Source organism: Dama dama, chromosome 15, assembly GCF_033118175.1.
Source record: "Dama dama isolate Ldn47 chromosome 15, ASM3311817v1, whole genome shotgun sequence".
In the NCBI taxonomy this organism is placed as follows: domain Eukaryota; kingdom Metazoa; phylum Chordata; class Mammalia; order Artiodactyla; family Cervidae; genus Dama; species Dama dama.
Genome location: NC_083695.1, coordinates 38,499,185 through 38,525,682, shown reverse-complemented (window position 1 = coordinate 38,525,682; position 26,498 = coordinate 38,499,185). Strand labels below are relative to the sequence as shown.

At 49.2% G+C, this 26,498-nt stretch overlaps 1 protein-coding gene across 1 annotated transcript; it reads right to left on the bottom strand.

Annotated features, from left to right (window-relative positions):
• Positions 1 to 2,126: 2,126 nt before the first annotated feature.
• Positions 2,127 to 22,182, bottom strand: LOC133070643 (collectin-46-like). Its single transcript, XM_061163030.1, has 8 exons — positions 21,984 to 22,182; positions 17,595 to 17,711; positions 17,297 to 17,314; positions 6,446 to 6,544; positions 6,067 to 6,174; positions 5,595 to 5,711; positions 4,891 to 4,974; positions 2,127 to 2,509 (listed from the first exon to the last, which is right to left on the bottom strand). The coding sequence occupies exons 1-8, from the start codon at positions 22,180 to 22,182 to the stop codon at positions 2,127 to 2,129; spliced, it is 1,125 nt and encodes a 374-aa protein (XP_061019013.1).
• Positions 22,183 to 26,498: the final 4,316 nt, after the last annotated feature.

Genomic DNA, 26,498 nt, shown 5'->3' with positions numbered 1-26,498 from the left:
ATGATGTTACTAGCATGGGGGATGAGCGCAATTGTCTAACTAACGGTTAGTACATTCTTTACTGCTACTTTTCTTGGGAACTGGAGTGAGGATTGACTTTGTTCAGTTCTGTGGCTATTGCTGGGTCTTCTGGATTTGCTAACATGTTGAATGCAGCACCTTGATGGCATTATCCTTTAGGGTTTTGACTAGCTCTACTGGAACTCTTTGCAGTAGTGTGTCAATAAAATCAAGTAAATACACAGAGGCCTATGGTCAAAAACTTACAAGCCAAAAGTGTGTGTTACCTGAGTGAGTTGTAGCAACAATGCTCCTGATCTCGGAGGGAGAACAGTGAGCACTCCTGGAGAGACATCTTAGTTCTCGGCCCAGGGATGGAACCTGGATAGACTGGATGAAACCTCAGGAATCCTAGTCAACACACCACCAGGAACTAGAGACTAGAAGCAAAGTGACTCTGGCTCTTTACCCCAGTTGAAAGCAAGAATGTTTCAAGGAGGCAAAAACTATCAATAGGTACAAAATTTATTATTAGAGACACAGCACACTGTATGGCAGAGCATACAGAGAAGCAGGTTGTTTATTTAAGACAGAAGCAAAGCAGAAATATGCCCCCAGAGAGAAAGGGTATGGGCATCCTCTCTAATGAGGAGAAGGCTCAGAGCTAAGCAGAGACTCACACCCGCGGTAAAGTGAGGAGTCCTGAATGAGGGAGAGAGCAGTAAAGATGTGACATAAATTAACTTACATAGTACAGTCCTTCCAGATCATTGTTTACCTTTGGCCAGTTATCTTAATGTCTTCACACCTGACTGGTCCATGGGCCCTCAAAAGGTGCATGTGAAACTGTTTTCTAAGATAGATCCCACCACAGAGGCCTATGGTGCATGTCCACATTTATCATGGGGTGGGGCCCCTCCCTTTTCGAGCCCTAAGAATCCTTCCTGTGCATCTGTAGACAGGGAAGTCTTTGTTGAACTAAGGAGTCGGCTCCTTATCTATTTGCTTTAGCAGAGCTCAGCTTTTGTCACTAGCTTTGTCCTTGGAGTGTCTGGGTGTGAACAAAGCTTGAATTTTACTCGATTTGACAAACACCAGGTGTCCAGCCCAGAGGCACACTATCTCCTATCTTACTAAGTGCAGGTTCCCTTCCTCTCTGTGTCTTGGATTCCATGAAAGTAAAATGAGAAGGGTTTGCCTAAATTACCTCTGAGGCAGGGGGGAGAAAAACATCCCTTGAACTTCAAGGCAGGAAGAAGTTGGGGGATGAATCTGAACATGACTGGACACCCTCTCTGCCTGAAACTTCAGAAGGGATTAGGACTGTGCAGATGGTACTTTCTCTGATGAGACATCCACAGTCACATTGTCATGGGAAGAAAGAGATCCTGGATGGTCAAGGGTGAGGGGAGTCTACTGGGTATAAGCCCACTCAATATGGCCAGAGAAGTTGGTGCTTCCCTGCCAGCAAGAGGCAGCCACGATGACCTCTAAGCCCCAAGGACTACAGCTTGCCTTGATGAGAGGAGTCTGGGATTTGTGGAGAGTTTTAACTGGGCTCTACCTGGGGGAGGCCTCAATAGAAGGAATTTGAAACCATGGGAGAGAATGAGCACAAGCCTAGAGTGAGTGCAAGGAGAGAAGGGAGCCAGAGCTGAGGCTCCTGTTCCTCTCTGTGGAGTGTCCAGGAGAGGAGGAGAGATGAGTGAAAGAGACTGAAGGATAAGAAGAGTGAAGGCAGGAGAGGAAAGGGAAGGAGGAGGCAGTGACCAGTGGGGTCAAATGCGGTCCATGTTTGGCAGAGGTGGAGGGCTAGACACCTGTCTTGCTGAGGAGGAGACACTGGATTTTACAACAGGGCCGTCTTGGAGATCTCCTTTTAGCCCTTGCCTGTGAGTCAGCAGGCTACCCCCCTTTTGTGTGACAAATCTTCCAGATGTGAAGCCAGTTGCAAACTTTATTCTGAGGGAGGAGTTCCATAGGAGGCCTGCCTTGTGGCCTCATCCCATGGCTCAGTGGGGAAGCCGTGAGCAGCAGAGGGTCACCTTTTTATTGGGATGTTGGCAGCTCACAGCTCTGGGCACTGCCCCCTTCCTCCCTGGGCTGGAGCTGGGGTGGAGGGAGCCTCAAAACTCGCAGATCACGAGGAGTTCCCTAGTGCAGGGTATGTCATTCCACTTGCCCTCAGGAAAGATCTCCACACAGTTCTCTGGTTTTCCTTCATCGCTGTTGTTGGGCTCCCCGCTGGCCCAGTTGGAATAGACCAGTGACTCCCCTGTGGGGTAGGTGAACCTGCCCTCCGTGGTGTTGTCATTCATGCTCAGGTAAGCGGGCTCGTTCTGGACTCTGACCAGCTGTGTCACGGCCTCGTTCTCGGCTGCAGAGCGTGGGGAGGCCAGCTGTCCCTTAGCCTCACTGCAGACCTGCCAGGCATCCGAATATGATTTTACAACACCTGATGTCTTGAAGATCTTCTCCCCGACAGCCAGGCCAGATGGGAAGAGCGCCGCTAGGGGAAATGAGGAGAGTCAGGTTGGAGATGTGGCAGCACCTAGACCTTGTGATCCAACTGGAGTCCCCAGCTCCCACCAGGGGACCAGGGCACCAGGTAGAAAAAAGCAAGGCACTTAGCTCCCGAGCACTGGTCATGTAAGAGGTGAGGACCCTGGAACTCAGGTGCTTATGCAAGAGGCCTAAAGTTGCCCAACTGTCAAATGTAGATGAGGATCAGATCTTGTTGGATGTGACACTGAAGCTCCCACATGCACTTTCTTTTCCTCCCCGTGATGTTCACCAGAGCCGGCACTTTAATTACTGTGTAAACAGTAAGGACTGTGGCAGGGAAATGACACTTAGAGCCCAGGGCAGCTCCTGAGAGTGGGGAATCTCCACACAGGCAGCTCACTCTCACCCACATGTGATGACTGGGTGTATGGAGTTGTCTGAGCTCTTCAGTGCTGTGTGAAGGGGTGAGGAGAAACAGAGGACAGGGGTGCATCTGACAGCAGCCAAGTGCTGATCTCTGCACTGGGGAAGTCCAGTGTTGGCTTCCATATGCTTGCAGGTGATGCTACAGCCAGTCAGCATCCCTGGACCACTGGGCAGGGCATGACGGCATTTGAGAACTCTGTGTAGGGCCAGGAGGGCAGGGTGGGATCAGCTTTGGAAAGAGCCCTGTCTGGGCCTCAGAAGGTCATGTGTTCAGCCCCACACTGGCAATGACAGTCCAGGTGACAAGGGAAAGTCACTTCTCTTTTCAGAGTTTAATCCAGGATTTCTAAGGAGAAAAGGTACACAGCACAACAGCATCCCCTATGTGACATGTTTAGTATCTCTTTTGATTCCATCCCATTCATACCCCTCTGACTTCCAGGGTCATGCATGGAAATCTTCAGGGCTCCTAAGAGGGCTCACTGGACTGGTTCTGAACCCAGGCTGCACCCTGATCCACAGCCATTTTCCTCTGATTAGCTTCAACAAGCAGTAGGAGTCCAGATTTTCCACGTAGTCAGGACAGCACCCAGACAGCCCTGGACAAGGTTAGTGCCAGCTTGTGTGCCATGATTGGTTTACGGCCATGCATCTGGGTGGTATGCGTGTGCATACGTGAATATATCTATGTGTCGATCTGAAGGTACATGGGCTGACTCAAGTTCCATCAGGATGGGTGTGCATATGTGTGCATGTGTGTTCATGTATATAGATGTATATGATGTCTAGGTACACACATGTGGCCAGCGCATATGCTCAAGTTCTCCTTTGTTTGTATAGTCTGCATGAAGCATTAGTTTTTAAGTTGTGCCCAACTCTTTTTGACACCATGGACTGAAGCCCACCAGGGTCCTCTGTCCATGAGATTTTCCAGGCAAGGATATTGAAGTGGTTTGCCATTTCCATTCCTGGGGATCTTCGCGACCCAGAGGTCAAACCCAGGTCTCCTGCAATGCAGGCAGATTCTTTACCAGCTGAGTTACCAGGGAATGAAAGAGTAAATAGATATGTAAATTTGATTGTGCAAGAAGGAAGATATAAACTGCTGAAAATTCTTATCCCACTACTTCAGTACTTAGTTGGCTTGAGTTCTTAGAGGCCAACCCTCTGTCTCACCCAATCAGGTCCATATATGCACTATTCCTACAGAAAACTCTTCTTTTTTTGATCAACAAGGTTTGATAAGTGATGTGCATTCAAAGCTACCATCAGGGAGAGGAGAGAAGGAGGAGGGGCAATTGGTGGAGCGTCCCAAAGGCACAGGGCACTAAGGTATGTGCTCCAAGAGGTCTCTGCCTGCTTAGGATCCAGCTTAGGGAAGAATCTCAGCTTAAACACAAGAGATGCAGGGGGAGTCCAGCACTGACCAGAGACTGGAGGCAGCCTATTCCTTCCATACCCGGGGACATCTTTAGGGTAAGATACTTGGTGGGCACACACCAATGAAAGGTCCCCAGCAGCCTTGAACTCCACAGGCAGCATCCCACCCCAACTCTCAGGATCATGTCTGGATTCTCTGCTGCCCTGGGCTGTGTGGCTTCTTCTCTGGGCATTTGCACACCTGGCCCAAAGAGGGAAGAAACGCATCCTGGGTTGGGTGTCCGATTGTCTGTCATAGGAACCCGCCAGGGTAGGCCGGGGTAAGGTCTGCTGAACGGATGACTCAGACCGCATCCTCCTCCTTGTCTTGTGCGTCTACTTGAGCCCCCGGAGCACGTGGGGCTCAGCTCTGTCCCAGCCCTGTCCTTAGCCCTGCTCCTGCCCCAGGGCTAGGTCCAGTCCCAGTCATGGTCCCAGCAAGTCCAATTTAGACCCAGCGCAATGAACTGCCAGCCAAGCCCAGACCCAGTCTGAGACCCATGATCAGGGCCTGGCTCAGGGTCAGGTCCAGGAACTCACCTTTCTTATAGTGAGAGAAGGCATTTTGGAGGCGTCGCAGGTGTCCCTCTAAGACTGCCACCTGCTGCCTGACAGCCTTGACCTCTGCAGAAGAGAGAGGCCAAGTGAAGACAGATCCAGAACAGCCTGGGGTCCACTCAGAGCCCAGGCCTCAAGAGAAGGGTGTCCAGGTGCAGAGGCAAGTTGGGTGTGGGGTAAGGAGGTGGAACAGAGGCCTAGGAAGCCCTCTTCTGTTGACCTAGCTGGCCTCTGCTTCCCATAGGATTTCCTGCGGTTCTCTTGTGAACAGTATCCCCTAAACAGGTCCCTGTGCCTCACTGACAGTGAACCAGATGTCATTTTAATTCCAAATTCTAGGAATCTGATAGCACTTCCTTTTGCTGTGCAGAGGGTAGTATGGTTGTAAGAGAGGAATAGACATAGCTTGAGTATTTCCCACCCACTGAGTTATTTGATATTCAAGGTTATCTGATGAACTGGAGAGAGAGGTTAGCTTGTCATAGAGATCAGATAGAAAATCTGCTCAGGGTGTCCTCCAGCGAGTCATAGAGGCTAAGACCAGAGTCCACCTCACCATACACCCTGTCAACTTTTCCTGCTTTGACCCCCATCTGTAACTAAACGGGTTACCTGAGAGGAGAGCTGGGCTAAATAAGACCTCCTCCCTGCCCCACACCATAATGGCGTCCCCAAGTCTTCCTTACCTGTAAGCCCACTCTCACCCTTTTCTCCTCTTTCTCCAGGAGTACCTCTGTCCCCCTTTAGTCCTGGGGGGCCCCTGGCACCTGAAGGCCCCTGTGGACCTATGGCTCCAGCAGGCCCTGGGATCAGAGAAGTAGATGTGTGTGAGCACTGAACATATATTTTTTAGCATTTTCGTGCCCCCCAACCTCCATACAGGGACTCATATCCCCCAACCATACACCCTCCTACATGCAAATGTCCCTTTTGCCTGGAACCTCTTCTTGCATCCCCTCTGTACATTGACTGTCCCATAACCCGACAACCAGCCTTCCCTGGATACAGACAGTCCCTGCTAATCACCACCCTCTCCCTGGAGACAGACAGTTCCAAGAGCCCAACGCTGGCTCTCGTCCTGGAATGCCAGCTCTGACCTGGTGGCTGATGGGGGTGGGCACAGGGGAACATGAGCCCAGCCCCACATCCATTGCTCACCTGCCACCCCAGCACGTCCAGGGGCTCCTGGCTCACCAGGGGCACCTCTCTCTCCTTTGAGACCTGCGGGGCCTGGGGAGCCCTGCTTGCCTGGGGCACCCTCTCCTCCTGCAGAAGGAACACAGGTGAGAGAGCTACAGCTCCAGGTGAGAGAGCGACCTGGGAGACTGCTCCTGACCGCTTGGTCTCTTCTAGGAACCGTATCGGGAAATTCAGTCAGTGTGGGAAAGTTGAGGGTGAAGTAGGAAAGTTGAGGGTGAACCAGGCCCGGAGGTTCCAGGCTTTTCCAGACACTGTGTACATAGCTTGGTCCCCGCCAGGGCTGCCCATGTCACCCCTCCCATCTCCCTCCCTCACCCACCACATACCAGCCTCCTACCTTTGGGCCCAGTCTCTCCTTTGGGGCCTGGTGTGCCCGGAGGTCCCATGCTCCCCTGCCTCCCTGAGGGGCCCTCTCTCCCAGCTGGACCAGGCATGCCTGGAAGCCCTGGGGAAAAGGACCAGCCTGGTTAGCGACACTGAATCTCCTTGGAGGTGGGAGTGCATATAAGATGGGGCTGAAAAATCTTTAGCCTCCTCCTAAAGATGTTGTCCCCAGAGAAGCTCCAGGCTTCCCTGAAATAACCCCATGCAAATTGAAGGCAGGAGGAGAAGGCGATGACAGAGAAGGGGGTGGTTTGATGGCATCACCACCTCAAGGGTGTTTGAGCAAACTCCAGGAAATAAGGTAGAACAGGGAATCCTGGCATGCTGCAGTCCATGGGGTTACAAAGAGTCAGACGGGGACTGAATGACTGAAATACAAAACTGTACTTAAATGCCTATCTCCTGGCCGTTTACATTCATTTATTCCACAAATATTCACTGAGCTTCACTAGATACAAGGTGCTGTCCTAAATGCTGGGATTTTTAGTTAAAAAAAAAAAAAAAAAAAAACAGATAAAACAAAATCCCTCCCTCATGGAGCTTAAACTCATCTATGTAGAAATACATAACCAAAAGGAAAATGTTTAACATATGATAATCAGATCAGAATTAGTGCCACAGAGGTAAATTAAAGCATAGAGAATTAGGGGTGTCGTCTAAATAGGATGGCCAGAGAGGGAGTCTATGAGTGAAGCTGTGAAGGGGTTGAGGAGTGAGCCATGGGGACGTGTATGCACAGAGCAAGGACAGGGCCCTGGGGAGGCAGGAGGATGTGTGTGCTCAGGGACCAACAAGAAGCCAGTGTGGTCAGTGCCCAGGGAGTGTGGGAGGAGGGGAAGGAAATGAGCTCAGAGAGATCAGCAGAGCTGGGTGGTGGGGATGTGTGGGGTGTGAGGTTTCACTCCCAGGGGAGAATTGTCCCCCTGAACGGACTCTCTCACTGACTCCTTCTGGGCAGGAATCTCAGAAGCACTAAGTAAGTAAGGAATTCTCACTTGAAATACAACCCCCCAAGCAGGGTCCAGGTGTTATTGGCCCTCCACGACATGTCTAGCGCATCACCAAGTGACCCAGCCCCACCCTCTACCTCTGCTCAAGGCCCATCTTGTCCTCTACATCAGGTTCTTGAGAACATGTGTGTCAGAATCTGTGGGGGAGGTTGTCCCCAGTGCAGACTCTGGCCCCACCCAGCCCTACTGGTGAGGATCTGAGGATGCTGGGATCTCCAGGAAATTCTCAGACCCGTCACAGTTGAAGGACAGCAGTGCCTGGATCTGGGGAGCCAGTGTGGAGCCTGGTCTTGGCCCAACTGTGCACTGTTCTCTCTCCAAGCACTGGCTCGAGGCCAGGCTTGGAGTGCACAAGAAAGGGTGGTCTGGGGAACATCCATGCAGCTGAGGGGCCACTGTAGGAAAAGTCCCCACCCCTCCCCTGCCCTGGGATTCAACTCGGGACCCTCGGGGAGCTAGAGAATGCTCGTACCTTGAATACCACCCCACTATTGAGTTCACTTCTAGGCAGCCTTATTAAGGCCCAGTTCATTCATGCTGGAAGCTACTTTCTGTTTGTAAAGGACAGACAGATACTTACAAAGACTGGTGTGTGTAGGAACCAGCAACAAGGATCCTACAAATGTTGCTCATTTCCTTCTTCCCCAACCGAAATACAAACTAGAGAAAGTTAAAAAGACCTCAGTTGATCCCTCCACAGCCCTGGTTCAGTGCCATGGCGGTGCCCTCGTCCTTGTTGCTGGTTCACTGAATTCTCACTTCTCGCCAGTAACACCCAGATCTTCTCCTGTGGGGCAGTGCTTCTCAGACACTTCCCTTAATAAGCAGTATCTTGGGAAACCTCAGGAGAATCCACCTGATTGCTGATTATAGCAAGAGGATGCAACATTAGCCTAAAGCCTCACCCAAAAAAAAAAAAAAAAAAAGCAGGGGGGAAGGCTTGACTCAACTATTTGTCACTGTGTGGTCATGTTATTCCCATCCACAGATGAGCAAATTGAGACTCAGAAAGAGTGACTTGTCCCTAGGTGACTCTGTTGTGGAAAGAGAACTAGTAGACAAGCACAGATGAGTCTGGATAAGAAACTCATGTCCTTTTATCCTAGCTTGGATTTCACTTAGCATCTTTGTGTCACAATTGTCTTCCTTATCAAATGAGATTAATGCATCACTTGTTAGACTTTTGGTGGGATTAAATAAACTACTCAAGAGAACTCCTAAGCACAGGGCTGGACAAAGAAATATAAGCTTCCTTTCTTTCTCTCTGTAATATATTTAGGGAAAATCCTTTTATTCAGGCTTGAGTATGGGGCTACAGTGTCTCATCCTTTCCCACCCATCATGGAGTAGAACTTAATTAAATATTAAAAATCTTTAACACCCTGGAGAGGAACCATTTAATCCAAATGGACAGTAGTTAAGTTCTAGAGCAGATGACTCCAAATACCAGTCATTACTCACTCTTTGCACATTCTTGGGTTGGTTGGAGTCTGAAGATTCTAGGGGAGGAATCAGAACAGCTGGTGATGAAGCTGGTGGCTCAGGGCAGCCAGTCTTAGCAAACCAGAAAAACTGTGTTTTAGGTGGGCTCAAACTCTGGGTGAAACCCACCCATTTAGGAAGAAGACCATCTATAAGGCTTCCCGAGCAGAAGACTCAGTTTCTGGCTTGGTTACAATACCAGTGCCCTCCCCTTCCCACCAGGACAGGCCCATGGTCCCAGTTCTACCTGGATCTCCCTTCTCCCCCCGGGGGCCTTCTTTTCCATCTTGTCCATCACAACCACGCAAGTCATCCTCCGGGGGGCTACACACAACCAGGGTACAGGCGTTGGCTAGTATTTTCTGGGAATAGATCTTCATTTCTGTTCCCAGAGATCTCCAGGGCTGTGTGAGTAGGAGCAACATGGAGAGAGGGAGGAGAAGCATGTCCTAGGCAGAGGAACAGAAAGAGGGGGTGCTCTTGGTCCAAGGACGAGGATTAGGGCTGGCCCAGCTCCTCGAGGTCAGGAGAAGCGGTTCCCTCATCTCCTCTCCCATCACCTGAAGATAAGAGCAACAGGGCTCCAATAGCAGTTTGGGGAAAGGTGGGCAAAGTCTGGCCAGAGAGGACATGAGTGGACCAGGTGGGCCTCTGACATGGCCTGCGAGCAACGTGGATCTACTCTCAGATGCTCTGTGTCATCCCTTTTGGGGCTTGTCATCCTTGCCAGTGGTACTGTGACCAGGATGTAGAATTTCTCACTGAGGCCATCTGTCACATCAGGAGGGACTCACTGAGGGCTCTCAGGTGGGACCTGTCCCCTTCTGGACCTGACTGTCCTTTTCTGTATCAGTAAGGTGGTTGGCTTAGCTGTGACAAGGCAGACTTGTTTCCTCTAACTTGCTGTTCTGGACAGACTAGTATTGGAGGTCTGCAGTGTTGTCTGAAAAAAAGCCAGAGTCCTAAACTGGGTGAGGTCTGTCCTGACCACAGGATGGGAGCATGACTGTGTGTTTACCAGGGTTTGTCATTCCTGAGCTCCACAAGGAAAGTCCCTGGCATACCTAGAGTCTGTCCAGACTTCCAAGAGGAGTTGGGCCAGCAGCCTCATGGAGGAAGGGACATGTGAGATGCACAGTTAGGGGAAGCCTGGCTTCAGAGGAGGAAAGGCATATGTCCAATAGAGCTTCCAGTTACCATCAGAAAGGGACTCAGGAGCTATGTGAGATCTGGGGTGGGTACAGGACATGGGTCAGTCCCACTGTTGGGCTTCTTTCTTCTCTCAGGCAGAAACTATAATTCTTTCACCATGGAAAGGGCTCATGGGTATTGGAAAGACTTGAAAGCAAGCCTGCCTGACCTGTGCAAACAAAGGACAGAGGGTCGCTGGCAGGCTGAGGTAGTGGGAGGGAAGGGGCTTTCTAGCCAGAGAAGTGCCTCCTTCCAGGAGGACGATGAATTGCATTTTCCACGGGAACTTCCAGACAACGGCATCAGAGATCTGGTTGGATGTCACATCCAACTCTCCCCTTCTCCCAGCCCAGGAAACACATCTCCCACCAAACAAAAGGAACACAGTGTAGAGCATCCGTTATTACCTTGTGCCCCACCTCCAACACTCACCCTCCTAGACTGGAGCAGCTACACAGACCCTGCCTTCCTCAGCACCAGTAGGATAAAGCTCCCATTCAGGCAGGAAGATACTCACTGGACACAGGAAAGCAAATTGAGAGGCAAGGACAGAGACACTCACTGTTGCTTCTTCTAGGGCTTCAGAACCTCCAGGCAAATTGAAGTTCCTCAGCCACTAATGACTATTTATACCTACCCTGTAACCTGAGGTTACAGTGCCAGTTTCCAGAGAAAAGAAGGGCAAATTTTGCCCTGTTGACTCAGTCAATTTTACCCCAACCTGGGTTCTGGACATTTGCCACTGATGTTCATGGCTCTAAACACACATTAGAGTTCAAAGAGCACCCTCAGCCCATGATCTCATCGGTATCTCACTGCAACCCTGAGAGTTTAGTTGTAGTGTCACTGTCTGTGTTTCACGGATGTCCAGGAATCCAAGGTCCAGAGAAGACCAGCAAGTTGCACAATGACCTAGAGCTCTTGCAAAAGCAGCCTGCCTCTGCAGAGTCCAAGAAGCAGCACCTGCTGTGCCCATTTCTCTTCCTTCTCATCTCAACATTGCTGCTTAGACACTAGGAAAGAGCTGGGGGCTGCCTGGCAGATCTGAGCAGGAGTGGGGCAGGTAGAGGGGCTACTGAGGCAACAGCCTGTGGGGGGCAGTGTCTGGGGGAGCTGCCACCCAGCAGGGGTCACTCTTTTGCTTTCTGCTGTATCTAGGACAGCCCTCCACTTGCCTTTTATAGGATTGTTGTTGTTCAGTGGTTAAGTTGTGTCTGACTCTTTGTGACCCCGTGGACTTCAGCATGCCAGGCTTCCCTCAGTTCAGTTCAATTGCTCAAGTCGTGTCCAACTCTGCGACCCCATGGACTGCAGCAAGCCAGGCTTCCCTGTCCATCACCAACTCCTAGAGCTTACTCAAACTCATTTCCATCAAGTCGGTGATGCCATTCAAACATCTCATCCTCTGTCATTCCCTTCTCCTCCCATCTTCAGTCTTTCCCAGCATCAGGGTCTTTTCGAATGAATTAGTTCTTCACATCAGGTGGCCAAAGTATTGGAGCCATCCTCCCTTAACTTGCTTGCCCTAATCTCTCCACTGTTTTAGCCAGTGTTTCTCCATTATGTGGCCCTAGTGGCCAGTTTGGATCCTCAAGCTGCTGATACACTGCTGTAACCACCACAGGGAAACTCTCATTCCCAGTGACTGTGGGCTAGTTGTTAGCATCTCTCTTGACTTTAGTTCCCTGAGACTTATTTCTTCCATCAACCCTTCCCTTAGGTCTCCACATCAGCAACCCTAGGTCTCCAGCCTCCCCTTTGGCCACCTCATTGGCCGTGCTGACCTGCTCCTGGCCTTTGATGCTCCTTGTATGTTATGGAATCTATGATGTCAGCTTTCCTCAAAGGTAGGGAAAGGTCTTCTCTTTTCCGTACTGCAATTTTTTGAAGAAAGATCCCATAGCACAGGACCTGGGCCCCTAAAGCTTGAGCTCTTCTCTATTCTAGAAAGAATACCCAGCCCCCTCTATTCTAGGATGTTCACACACCACCAAGAGATCTAATCAGCATGGAGGTTGAACTGAACCCTTGCTCTCCTCTCCCCACAAAACCTAATTGTCAAGTCTTATCCTGGTGACTAGACAAACTCTCCTTATATATGGTGACTTTCATTCCAGGAGTCCTATACTTCATCTCTTCCTGCAAGTTGGCTTCTATTAATTACCGCCTACTAGACTGTCAAATACATCCTTCATGCCTTTGGACCCCATTATAGCACAGAATATGGTGTTTCCTTTGTGTGACTTCACATTCCAACAGAGGCCAGGTCTATTTATGATCAAACCCAGACACTCCAGTTTCTTTGATACCCTTTGCTTTTTGCAATTCCAGCAACACAGGTGAGAAGAATCAGATTTTAAGTGGTGATCACAATGGCTTTCACACAGAGGATCACTGGACCACCCTCTCTTCCCAAAGAGTATCCTGAACGACTGCACAGTTTCTCTAGGGGCTAATCACTGGGGCGTATTGCAGTCCTAGCAGCATCTGCAGTCACTATGGACTTCATTAGCTGTGCTTTCCTCAGAACTAAGCTGTGTAGCCTCCGGTATTTTTCCAGATGCTTGTGCACTTTACTGTTGAAGCTCCCAGATCAGTGGGCCTATGCAGAGTCAGGCCACTCAAGATAGCTTCCTCTTGTTCCCTGTTCATGCCCCTGCTACACCAGTCCCTGCTTCACTCGCATGACCATCCGAACCTCTTAATTACAGGGCTTAATAGTAACTGCCTACATGCTTGCTGCCCCAGCTGCCGGGTTTCCTGGTAACTGATGAGCCACCCTGATGTCAGTACCCCATAGATGGTAGGCTCCTCCCTCAGAGTGAAGCTCGCCACAGTGTGCTTCCTGCTGTCTGCTGAGCATGGCAGGGTGTTGCCCTAGGACCCTTCCTCTTTGGATGATGCCCAATAAGCGGTGGACGTCTCTCCCGCTGTCTCTCAGCTCTTTCTTCGGTCTCAAGGCTGGGCATCTACAAGTGTGCAGGCCTGTGTGCTGCTGCCCAACAATTGGTGAGTCAGCCAGAAGGCTGCTGAAATGCCCATGAGGGCTGAAATCTTGATGAATACGGATGGGGAAGGAAAAATTATGGGGTTAATCCCAGGGTGGCTGTCCACTAGCATGTGGGTCCCTGTGGAATCTGACTACTTTAGGAGAGATCTTTCTCTTCCATTATACTGATGACATCCTGCTAACCTCAGTCTCTTTCGAGTTTAAAAGTAGCAGCCTGGTGCTTTTGGTTCACCTGACTGCATGGGGAGGGCTTGTGATACAGGCAAAACACAAGAGTCTTTCTGATTTTATTGCTTTTTACAAAGTACAAACATACCCCTGGCCCACCGCCTCTAAAAAATTACAGACACAGGCTTTAGGGACATAAACTTAGGGACAGGATTGGGAATTGGATGGGGCCAGTCACCCTGAACCGTTTGTCTGGAATCTGTGGAAATGGTGAAAGCATAAGAGTAGCTTTGGGCTACACACATACACAACACCCCCACTTTAGCAGCCATGAAGTTCAGAAATGGACTGATAAAAATGCCATACCCTGGAGATTCCACCTGCCCTACAACCCTACCACTGCCAGGCTAATTGAAGGATGAGTGGACTACTTAGAAAACAACTTATACAGGAAACCCACTGTCTCAACCTGTGGACCAGTAGGCTAACTTAAATCACACAAGCTTGTAACTAAATAATTCCAGGAGCCTACATCGTGTTAAGCAAAGACTAAGTCAGCACCATCTGAGTTCAATAATTAACCACCCAAGGTCATTGCCAGCTAATGGTCAGGAGAATAACTCACTTTTGTCCTTGCCACAGGATCTACCCCGCAGGGATCGTATTGTAAATTGCCCAGGGACTGGTAGGGAAGCCCCCCATTTTTTAGGTTTGCAGCCCCATGGGGATTAGTATTAGTACCAGAAGGAGACTTACAAATATCATCTGGCCCCACCTAAGATAATTAGTCCAGGCCTCCTTATGGAGAAAGGCACCATTATATTAACACTGTGGTCTGTGTCACACCCTCTCCAGTATTTGATACCAGCTATGGGGACTGAGGTTGTGTAATGGTACTGCAGCCCAAGACAAAAACCGTAGACAGGGGTGGCATTATGTCAGAATGGTGCTGCTGCTGGTATTTTCTTAATGGTCATGATATTCCCTGCATTCAGCCTGTTAAACATATTATATTTCATCTCTAGTCTGAGCAGAGGGAATCTGTTTGCAGACAGTAACCTCACTACTAAAGGAGTCTGATTGCTGGGTCCACAGCGAGATGACTTTCTTGTCTTCCTCTGGAATTCCATGAAAAATTGAACCAATTAGTGCCTGGCTCCAAAGTGAGCCCATCTTTTGGACTCTCAGCACTCGCTAGCTGCTGTGGTGTGTATTGTATGTATGGTATCTGGTTGCAGTGCACCTTGATATACCTGACCCCAGAGATATCAAGGAAGGGAGGGGATCAGATATTGTGTAGGTCGGGCAGGTTATGTAGGGGATTAGTGTATGGTCAGGCCATTCAAGATAGTTGTTCCCTTGTTCTCTCTACATCCCCTGCTTGACCAGTCCCTGCTTCACAAGACTATCCAATCCTCTTAATTACAGGGCTTAACTAGAAACTGGGCCAAACCTTTGTTTCACCCAATCAGGCCCCTTTATGCTCTGCTCCTTCAGAAAACTCTTCCTTTTTTGGATCAACAAGGTTTGATAAGTGATGTGCATTCAAAGCTACCATCAGGGAGAGGAGAGAAAGAGGAGGGGCAGTTGGTGGAGCATCCCAAAGGCACAGGGCACTCAGGTATGTGCTCCCAGAGGCCTCTGCCTGCTTAGGATTCAGGTTTAGGGAAGAATCTCTGCTTCAACACCACAAGAGGTGCAGGGGTAGTCCAGCACTGGCCAGAGACTGGAGGCAGCCTATTCCTTCCATACCCGGGGACATCTTTAGGGTAAGATACTTGGTGGGCACACACCAGTGAAAGGTCCCCAGCAGCCTTAAAGCCCACAGGCAGCATCCCACCCCCACTCTCAGGATCATGTCTGGATTCTCTGCTGCCCTGGGCTGTGTGGCTTCTTCTCTGGGCATTTGCACACCTGGCCCAAAGAGGGAAGAAATGCATCCTGGGTTGGGTGTCCATTTGTCTTTCGTAGTAATCCGCCAGGGTAGGCCGGGGTAAGGTCTGCTGAACGGATGACTCAGACCGCATCCTCCTCCTTGTCTTGTGCGTCTACTTGAGCCCCTGGAGCACATGGGGCTCAGCTCTGTCCCAGCCCTGTCCTTAGCCCTGCTCCTGCCCCAGGGCTAGGTCCAGTCCCAGTCATGGTCCCAGCAAGTCCAATTTAGACCCAGCCCAGCTAATTGCAAGCCAAGCCCAGACCCAGTCTGAGACCCATGATCAGGGCCTGGCTCAGGGTCAGGTCCAGGAACTCACCTTTCTTATAGTGAGAGAAGGCATTTTGGAGGCGTCGCAGGTGTCCCTCTAAGACTGCCACCTGCTGCCTGACAGCCTTGACCTCTGCAGAAGAGAGAGGCCAAGTGAAGACAGATTCAGAACACCCTGGGGTCACTCAGACCCCAGACTCAAGGGAAGAGTGTCCAGGTGCAGAGGCAAGTTGGGGGTGGGGTAAGGAGGTGGAACAGAGGCCTAGGAAGCCCTCTTCTGTTGACCTAGCTGGCCTCTGCTTGCACGGGATTTCCTGCAGTTTTCTTGTGAACAGTATCCCCAAGACAGGTCCCTGTGCCTCACTGACAGTGAACCAGATGTCATTTTAATTCCAAATTCTAGGAATCTGATAGCACTTCCTTTTGCGGTGCAGGGGGTAGTATGGTTGTAGGAGAGGAATAGACATAGCTTGAGTATTTCTCATCCATTGAGTTATTTGATGTTCAAGGTTATCTGATGAACTGGAGAGGGAGATTGGCTTGTCATAGAGATCAGATAGAAAATCTGCTCAGGGTGTCCTCCAGCGAGTCATAGAGGCCAAGACCAGAGTCCACCTTACCATACACCCTGTCAACTTTTCCTGCTTTGACCCCCATCTGTAACTAAACGGGTTACCTGAGAGGAGAGCTGAGCTAAATAAGGCCTCCTCCCTGCCCCACACCCTAATGGGGTCCCCAAGTCTTCCTTACCTGCAAGCCCACTCTCACCCTTTTCTCCTCTTTCTCCAGGAGTACCTCTGTCCCCCTTTAGTCCTGGGGGGCCCCTGGCACCTGAAGGCCCCTGTGGACCTATGGCTCCAGCAGGCCCTGGGATCAGAGAAGTAGAAATGGGTGATTGCTGAACATATAATTTTTAGCATTTTCGTGCCCCTCAACCTCCATACAGGGACTCATATCCCCCAGCAGTACACCCTCCTACATGCAAATGTCCCTCTGTGCCTGGAACTCTTCTTACATCCCCTCTATACACTACTGTCCCATAACCCAACAACCAGCCTTCCCTGGATACAGACAGTCCCTGCTAATCACCACCTTCTGCCTGGAGACAGACAGTTCCCAGAGCCCAACACTGGCTCTCTTCCTGGAATGCCAGCTCTCACCTGGTGGCTGGTGGGAGTGGGCACAGGGGAACATGAGCCCAGCCCCACATCCATTGCTTACCTGCCGCCCCAGCATGTCCAGGGGCTCCAGTCTCCCCGGGGGCACCTCTCTCTCCTCTGAGACCTGGGGGGCTAGGGAGGCCAGCATGCCTGGGGCACCCACTTCTCCTGAGGAAGGAACACATTGGAGAAGAATGGCTGAGAGTGCGCTCAGCAGATACCATTTCCTCAGCAGTGCAGCTTGTCACCCACAGCTCCAGGTGAGAGAGCGACCTGGGAGACTGCTCCTGACTGCCTGGCCTTATCCAGGGACAGTATGGGGGAAATTCAGCCAGTGTGGGAAAGTTGAGGGTGAGGCCCGGGCAAGGCCGACCAGGGGCGGAGGTTCCAGGCTTTTCCAGGCACTGTGCACGTACCTTGGTCCCCACCAGGGCTGCCCATGTCACCCCTCCCTTCTCCCTCCCTCACCCACCACATACCAGCCTCCTACCTTTGGGCCCAGTCTCTCCTTTGGGGCCTGGTTTGCCTGGAGGTCCCATGCTCCCCTGCCTCCCTGAGAGGCCCTCTCTCCCAGTTGGACCAGGCATGCCTGGAGGCCCTGGGGAAAAGGACCAGCCCGGTTAGTGACACTGAATCTCCTTGGAAGCGGGAATGCATAAAAGATGGGGCTGTAATAGAAGTCAGACTGGCAGCCTCTTCCTAAAGATGTTGCCCCCACTCTGCCCTCCCCAGGAGCTCCTGTCTTCCCTGAAATAACCCGTGCCACCTTGAGAATGACCTTCTTCCTCTTCCTGGGGTGGAATCTGTGCACACCTACTGCCGTGTCCTAACGCAGCACGCCACCTGCAGGCACCAGCATTCCACGCCCAGCTGCTCACCAGGTGGTCCAGGGTCTCCCTTTGGTCCGGGTTCTCCAGCAGAGCCATTGTCCCCTTTCGGCCCAATGGGGCCAGCTGGTCCTGGCCTCCCTGCTCGTCCTGCAGGACCTGGTGAACCTGTGGCAGCAAAAGAGATGGACATAAAGCTGACCCCGGCCCAGGAGGAGCCAGCTGCCTGCAGGGTCAGGGCCCTGGCATTCTTTCAGGGTTCTGTAGGGAGTAGACACTCCCCCTCCAGGTCCAGTGATGATCCAGAAATGCTTGTCTATGGCTCCATTTTACAGGTGAAGAAACAGGCTTGCAGAGTTGGAGGCAGATCCAAACCTATTCCCACCTGACTTTGCATACAATACACCTGCTCCTGCCTCAAGGCCACGGTATTAATGGCGGTTAAGTCTGTCAGCTTTTACCCTTGACCATGAACTCCCTGCCCTCCCCCCTTCCCAGAACCAAAGTTTTTGTCAGAAATGACACCTGACACTAATCACCAGAGGAATATAAATCAAAAGCATAATGAGCTGTCACCTCACACCTGTCAGAATGGCTATTATCAGACAGCAAATAAGAGATGTTGGAGAATGTGGAGAAAAGGGAAAGTTTATGCAGCAGGGATGTAAATTGATACAGCCACTATTGAGAACAGTATGGAGGTCTCTCAGAAAGTTAAAACTAGAGCTACCGTATAATCCATCAATTCCACTTCTGACTTAACTAAAGAAAATGAAAACACTAACCTGAAAAGATATATGTACCCCAATTTAAGTGCAGTGTCGTTTATGGTAGCCTAGACATGGATGCAGCGTAGAGTTCAAGTATCTGTGGATGGATGAACGGATGTAGAAAATGCATATACAGTGGAGCATTATTCAGGTATTATTCAAGGCAACATTGGTAAACCTTGAAGACACTGTGCTTAGTGGAATAAATCACAGAGAAGGGTGGTGCTATACTATCTCACTTAAATGTGAAATCTATAAAAAAAAATGAACAAAAACAGCATACTCACAGATACAGAGAACACATATGTGGTTGCTAGGGGTGGGGTTGGGAAGTGAGCAGAATGGATAGAAATCTTCAAAAATACAAGTGTCCAGTTAAGAAAACAATTGAGTCCCAGGAATACAATGTACAGTGAAGTTACCATAGTTAGTAATCCTGGGTTGCATGCTTGAACATTGCTCAGCAAGCAGATCTTAAAAGTTCTCATCACACACAAATCGTTAACTATGTGTGTTGATGACTTATTGTGACAATCATTTCACAATATTTGCAAATATGAATTCATTATGATGTACATCTATATATTATAGGTCAATTCTATTTTAATATAAAGAAGAGGAAAAACTATGTAACATGCTTTTAAAATTATGGAAGATAGATGAAATTATTGTGCATTATTAAGTGATAAAAGTAAGTTATAAACACTCTAATATGATTCAGTTTCTTCAACATGTCCATGCATGTGTCAGGCATGTGCACATGTAACACACATTGAGAAAACCACAAGAAGAGCATATACAGGTGTTAACAGTTGTTCTTACTAAGGGGCACAATTCAGGCAATTTTAATTTTCATCTTTTTGTGATTAGTGACCACATACTAATTTGTTTTGGAAAAATGATGAAACATTTTAAAAAATCACATTACCTTAAGGCTGCCTAAGTCTGAAATATAAGAGATTTGCCTTCAAAGACTAAAGAGATAAATGCCTATTGTTTCAAGAATTATACACTCAATCCTGTGAGTTTGGTTATTCTTTTTTCATTGAGATGAAATTCACATAATATAAAGACAACCATTTTTTTTTTTTTTTAACTGTGATGTGTAGCTTTCAGGATCTCAGTTCCCCAATCAGGGATTGAACCTGAGGCCTGGCAGTGAGAACACCGAATCCTAACCACTGGACCTCCAGGAATTTCCTATAATTAATAATTTAAAGTATACAATTCAGTGGCATTTAGAATATTGACATAATTGTACAACTACCACTTCTTTTTAGTTCAAGACTATTTCATTAATCACAAAGAAAACCACATAACCATTTATCACTACATCCCTGCTTCCTCCCAGGCCCTGGATATCTCTAGGCAGCTGTCTGTCTCTATCAACTATTCTGGATATTTTATATAAATACATACAATATATCACCCTTTGTGTCTGCCGTTTTAAACTAAGAGTGACATTCTTGAGGATCATCCAATTTGTAGCACATCTCAGTACTTCATTCCTTTCTATGGCTGAGAAATGTTCTATAGTATGAATACAAAACATTTTCTTTATTCATTCACCATGGATACACATTGATAGACATTTGGGTAGTTTCAATCTTTTGACTTCTGAGTAAAGCATTCATGTGCAAAAAGACAACAAAAGGAATCTGTCAGTTACTACTAATTTGTTCATGCACTTATTTGTTCATTTCCTCATTATTTCATTTCTTTGTTCACTGAGAAACTATCTGTGGAACATAGTTTTCTGCCTAGCACTGAGCAGGATGTAAATGTTAGCACTAGGTCCTGATCTGCAAGGAATTTGTCATCAAGTTTTAAACTGTGAGGCACAGGTAACAAGTGAAGAAATCAGTTTATGAGATGTCCCTCATCCCATCCCAGTACCCCCAACCCATGTAAATACTCAGAGGAAACAGGACTTCAAAGCTGTAGAGGATTCAGAGACCTGGAGAGAGATTACATTTCAGATCTGGAAACCATTCCCAGGGGTAAGAAGGGCCAGGCTTGCCTGGGCCAAAAATGTGCAGGCGGTGGGAGACTGGTGTAGTTGATGGGTGGTGAGAGCCTCTGTGCTGGACATTGTGTCCTGCTCTTGGTTACAATCCTCACTAGGCAAGCAATGGGAGCCCGGAGGATGGGCTCCACATCCCAGACCCCCTGGTGCACTGTGCTCAGGCAGAGACACCTGGTCCCTGACTGAGCCTCTGCTGGGCTCTCCCCTGGCTGGGGAGGGCAGCAGGTACCTTGGAAGCAAGTCACTCCTTAGAAGGGAGCATTAGAGGTTGCCCATCCTTTGCACAAACCATGGAGGCCATGAGACCAGGGAGGTAGAAGAAGGGATACTTTTCAGTTCAGGGCCCCTCGGGAGCTAGAGAGAGCTGGCACCTTGAATACCACCCCTCCTGTGAGATCACTTCTAGGTGGCCTTCTCTAGCCCCAGCCCATTCATGTTGGGAGCTACTTTCTCTCTAAAAAACAGACGGATACTTGTCTCTTACTCTACAAACCCTGGGGATGTTACGTATTCTTTTCAACTTTAATGTTGTTCATTTCTTTCCTCTCCAATCAAAGCACAAATTCCAGAAAGATAAAAGACCTCAGTTGATCCCTCCATAGCCCGGGCCCAGGGCCATGGTGGTCCCCTCGTCCTTGTTGCTGGTTCATGAATTCTCACTTCTTGCCAGTAAAAACCAGATCTTCTCCTGTGGGGCAGTGTTTCCAGAAATTCCCTTAATAATCAGTACATTTGGAAATCGCAGGAGAATTCAGCTGGTTGGGACAGCAGAAGAATAAAACTTGATCTTGAAGACCCAACAAAGAAATGAAGCCTTGGCTCAATTCTTTGTCACTATGTGGTCGATATCGTTCCCATCTACAGATGATTAAACAGAAACTTACAACACTGTCATCAGTTCAAAAATATTTAACATTCTGCAGAGGCAACATTTAATAAGAATGAACAACAGTTAAGTTTTGAAGGGTGTGTGCTCAGTAGCATCTGATTCTTTGTGACTCTGTGGATTGTAGCCTGAAGGATTCCTCTGTCCATGAGATTCTCCAGGCAAAAACAGAGTGAGTTGCCATTTCCTATCCAGGGCATCATCTCAATCCTGGGATCAAACCTACGTCTCCTATACGTATGTCCTAAGTTGCTTCAGTCATGTGCAACCCAATGGACCAAAGCCGGCCAGGCTCCTCTGTCCATGGGAACTCCAAGAAAGAATACAGGAGTGGGTTGCTATGTGCTCCTTCAGAGGATCTTCCTGACCCAGGGATCAAACCTGCATTTCCTAATTCCCCTGCATTGGCAGGCAGATTCTTTATTACTAGCACCACCTGGGAAGCCCAATGAATTCTGGAGCAGGGAACTTCAAATACCAGTCATTCACTCACTGTTTGTATATTCTTGAGGTGGTTAGAGTCCGAAGATCCTAGGGGAGGAATCAGGACAAGTGGTTATGGAGCTAGTGACTTGGTAAGCGAGTATTTGCCAACCAGTAAAGCCATGTTTTAGGTGGACTGAAAATCTGGGGGAACCTCCTGTCTTGGGAAGACCATCTTCAAGGTTTCCACAGCAGAAGATTCAGAGTTTTGGGGTTGGTTACAATTCCAGCGCCCACCCCTTCCCATCAGGGCAAGCACATGGTCCCAGCTCTACCTGGATCCCCCTTCTCTCCCTGGGGACCTTCTCTCCCATCTTGTCCATCACGACCAGGCAAGCCACCCTCTGGGGGGCTACACACAACCAGGGTACAGGCATTGGCCATTGTTTTCTGGGAACAGATCTCCATTTCTGCCCCCAGGGATCTCCAGGGCTGTGTGATCAGAAGCAGCACGGAGAGCGGGAGGAGAAGCATGTCCTAGGCAGAGGAACAGAAAGAGGGGGTGCTCTTGGTCCAAGGACGAGGACTAGGGCTGGCCCTGCTCCTGGAGGTCAGGAGAAGCCCTTCCCCCATCTCCTCTCCCATCCTCTGGGGCCAAGAGTGGCAGGGCTCCAAAAGCAGTTTAGGGAAAGTTAGGATAAGGTCTGGCTTGGGAGGACATGAGTGGACCAGCTGGACCTCTGAACCAGTCTGCCAGCAGCATGGATCTACTCTCAGACACTCTGTGTCATCTTTTTTGGGGCTATTCACACTTGCCAGGGGGCACTGTGGCCAGGAGGTAGAATTCCTCACTGAGGCCATTGTCACACCAGGAGGGACTCACTGAGGGCCCTCGGGTGGACCCTTCCCTCTCTGGGCCTCTTTATCCCTTTTTATACCAGGAAGTTGGTAGCTTTACCTCTTACAAGGCTGGCTTGTTTCCTCTCACTTGCTCCTCTGGACAGACTAGTACTGGAGTCTGCAGTGCTATCTGAAAAAGAAAGCGAGGTTGATAATGCCTGATAAGTTCTGTCCTAAACACAGAATCATGCATGATTGCTTGATTGCCAGATTTGTCATTCCTGGGCTCCACCAGGAAAGTTCCTGGCACACCTAGAGTCCTGCCCAGACCTCCTTAGAAGACCTGAACAGGGGCCTCATGGAAGAGGGGACGTTAGAGGTGGGTGCTATCAGGGGGAAGCTGGCTTCAGAGGACGAAATCTGATGTCCAACAGAGCTTCCAGTCACCACAGAAAGGGACTCAGGAGCTAAGTGAGATCAGGGTGGGTACAGGACGTGGATTACTCCCAGTATTGGGCTTTGTTCCTCTCTCCGAGAGAAGCTAAAGTTTTGAGCATGGAAAAGAATCATGGGGGTTGCAGAGAGCTGGAAGAAAGCCCAAGGGACCTGTGCAAAGGACCAAGGGTTGCCAAGGAGGCTGATGGGAGTGAAGTGGTTTCCTGACCAGAGAAGTGCCTCCTTCCAAGAGGATGATGAATTGCATTTACCCTGGGGACTTCCAGACAATGACATCAGAGATCTGATTGGATCCCATACCCAAATCTCCCCCTCTCCCTTTCCTGGAAGCCCATCTCCCACCAAACAAAGGGAGCAGAATGAAGAGCACCCCTTATTGCCTCACTTGTTTCCACCACCAGCACTGACCCTCCTAGAGTGGAAGATCTACACACACCCTGCCTTCTTCAACACCCACATAGGCAGGGAGATTATCACCAGACATTGGAAAACAAATTAAGAGGCAAGAACAGAGACACTCACAGTTGCTTCCTGTAAGGGTCCAGAATGTCCAGGCAAGTTAGAGTTCCTGGGTGAGAACTGGCTCTTGATACCTTCCCTATAATGTGACCCTCAGCCCCAGTTTCCCGAGAATTCTCCTCAGGAAGTAAGGTAATTTCCTTATTTTTGACTCACTCAGTTACACCCCCACCTGAACCCAGGTGTCCAGCTGGCCTCTGGACACCTGCCACTAGTGTTGATAGGACTAAACACACCTTAGAGATCAAAGCGCACCCTCAGCCCAGGATCTCATGGGTACCCCGCTGCAGCCTTGTAAGTAAAATGGCAGCATCAGTGTCTGTATTTCATGATGTCCAGGGATCCAAGGCCCAGAGAAGACCAGCAAGTTGCACAAAGATCTACAACTCTTGCAAAAGCAGTCTGACTCTGCAAAGTCCAAGAAACAGCACCTGCTGTGCCCACTTCTCTTCCACCTTCATCTCAACATTTCTCCTCAGACACTAGGAAAGAGCTGGGAGCTGCTTGGCCAATCTGAGCAGAAGTGGGGCAGGTGAAGGGCTGCTGAGGCAACAGCCTGTGGGAGACTGTGACTGTGGGAGCTGCCATCTGGTAGGGGTCACTCTTTTGCTTTCTGCTGTAGAACTCTCCACTTGCCTCAAGATGGCTTTCTATGCTCTCTGTTCATCCCCTGCCCAACCCTCCTTCACTCACATGACTATCCAATTCTCTTCATTACAGGGCTTACTGGTAACTGCCTACATACTTGTTGCCCCAGACACTGGTTTCCCTGGTAACTGATGAGCAAACTGACATCAGCTTTCTGTTAGACTGGTGAGTTCCTCCCTCAAGCGGTGAAGATTGCCTCCATGTCCTTCCTGCTCTCTGCTGAACATGGTATGCTGTTGCACTAGGACCCTTCTTTTCTGGACATGTAGATTCCTTATCTAATAAGACATGGACATCTTTGTCCCTGTCTCCTAGCTCTTGCTTTGGACTCAAGGGTGGACATCAACAAGCATGCACACCTGCAGGGTGAAGCCCAACAACTGGTGAGTCAGCCTGGAGGCTGCAGGTAATCCCTGAGTGCCGAGATGTTGGAGAATGAGGACAGGGAAGGGAGGGTTGTGGGGATAATCCCGGGGTGTCATTCCCCTAGCATGTGGGTTCCTGTGAGAGAGATCTTTCTTGTCCATTAAGCTGATAACATCCTGCTAACCTCAGAGGCTCTTCCAGTTTAAAAGTAGCAGGCTGGGCTTGTGCTTCACCTGACTGCCTGGGGAGGTCTTGTGATACTGGCAAAACATAAGAGTCTTTCTGGTTTTATTGTTTTCTACAAAATACAAACGTACCCCTGACTCACCACCCCTAAACAAGTACAGGCTTTAGGGACACTAACTGGGACAGGCTTGTGAATTGGTCATGGTCGGTTACCCTGAAGGGTTTGTTTCAAACCTGTGGCAATGGTGAAATAAAATGAGTACATTCTCAGCTTCTGGTCCCAGGTGTGGGAGGGGGCAGAGCAGGGATATAGTGTCAAGGAACAAAGCTCTATGCAGCCTATATGCTTTACAACAGGTGAAAGCTGTTACAGCACACCTAATCAAGATGCTGAGCAGTGCAAAAAAACACCACTTTAGTAGCCATGAAGTTCAGGAATGTGCTGACAAAAATGCCATACCCTGGCATTTCCACCTGTCCTACAGTTGTACTGCTGCCGGGCTGAATAGAAGGATGAGTGGACTAAGTAAGGAAAAGCTGATATAGGAAACCTGCTGTCTCAACCTGTGAACCAAGAGGCTAGCTTAGGTCACAGAACTTGTCATTAAATATTCCAGGAGCAGTCACCCCAGGGTCTACCTACACCGTGTTAACCCAGAGCAAACTATTCAACATCATCGGAGTTCAACTGTTGACCACCCAAGTATCATTGCCAGCTAACCATCAGGAGAATAACTCACCTTTGCCCTTGCCACAGATCTACCCCCCATGGGAACATACTGTAAGTAGCCCTGGGACTAAAACTGATATGGAAGTCCCAGGTGTTTTGGGTTTGCAGCCCTGTGGGGATTAGGAATAAGGGATTTAAAGATTTCATCTATGCCCACCTAAGAAGACTAAGAAATTAACCTAGGGCCCCTACTAGAGAAAGGCACCATTATATTAACCTTGTGTTCTGTTATACCCCCTCCAGTGTTTGACACTGACTGAAATGGACTGAGGTTGGACGGTGTAATGGTACTGCAGTCAGGACAAAAATCGTAGTCAGGGGTGTTATTATGTCAGAATGCTCTGATGGCTTGTATTTTGCTTCATGGTCATGATCTTCCCTGCATTGAGACTGTTAGACATCTTACATTTTATGTCTAGTCTAAACGGTAAGGAATCTATTTGCAGGCAGTGCAACAATGGTGACCTCACTCCAGAATGAATCTGATGATGGGTCTACAGTGATATGCTGTTGTTGTCCTTAGGAATTCCATGAAAAATTGACCTGATAAATGCCTGTCTCCAAAGACTGCCTACTCTTTGGACTCTGAGTATTCACAGCTGTGATTGTCTGTATTGCATTCGTGGTATCTGACTGCGGTGCACCTTTATACACCTGAGGCCAGGAATACTGTGAAAGAGGGGTGGACCTAGATAGTAAGGGTCATAGGCCATACAGGTTATGCAGGGATGGAGTGCATGGTCATCCCATTCACGATGACTGTTCTCTTGCTCTTTCTACACCTCCCTGCTCGACCAGTCCTGGGTCCACTCACAGGCCTACCCAATCCAACTTTATACAGGCCTTAATTAGTAACCACCTACATGCTGGCTGCTGTCCTAGCTGCAGGTTTCCCTGGCAACAAATAAGCCCAGCTGACATCAATTCCCCCTGTAAATGGTAGGGGGACACTTTGACACTTCTCCCCAGTGCCAAAAATTGCTGCCATTTCCTAGCTGCTGTAAACATTGGCACATCACTCTAGGATAATCTGTTTCCAACATGTAAGATGGCCTGTCCAATAACCATTGATGTCTTTGTTGCTGTCTCTCCCTCTTGCTTCAGT

Bases quoted from the DNA above. Each gene is read 5' to 3' on its own strand.
- LOC133070643 (XM_061163030.1), bottom strand. From the start codon at position 22,182: ATGCTTCTCCTCCCGCTCTCCGTGCTGCTTCTGATCACACAGCCCTGG. The intron at 5,712-6,066 runs GTGAGCAATGGA...CTCTGATCCCAG, and splicing joins TGGACGTGCTGGGGTGGCAG to GGCCTGCTGGAGCCATAGGT. The intron at 4,975-5,594 runs GTAAGGAAGACT...TCTCTTCTGCAG, and splicing joins GGGTGAGAGTGGGCTTACAG to AGGTCAAGGCTGTCAGGCAG.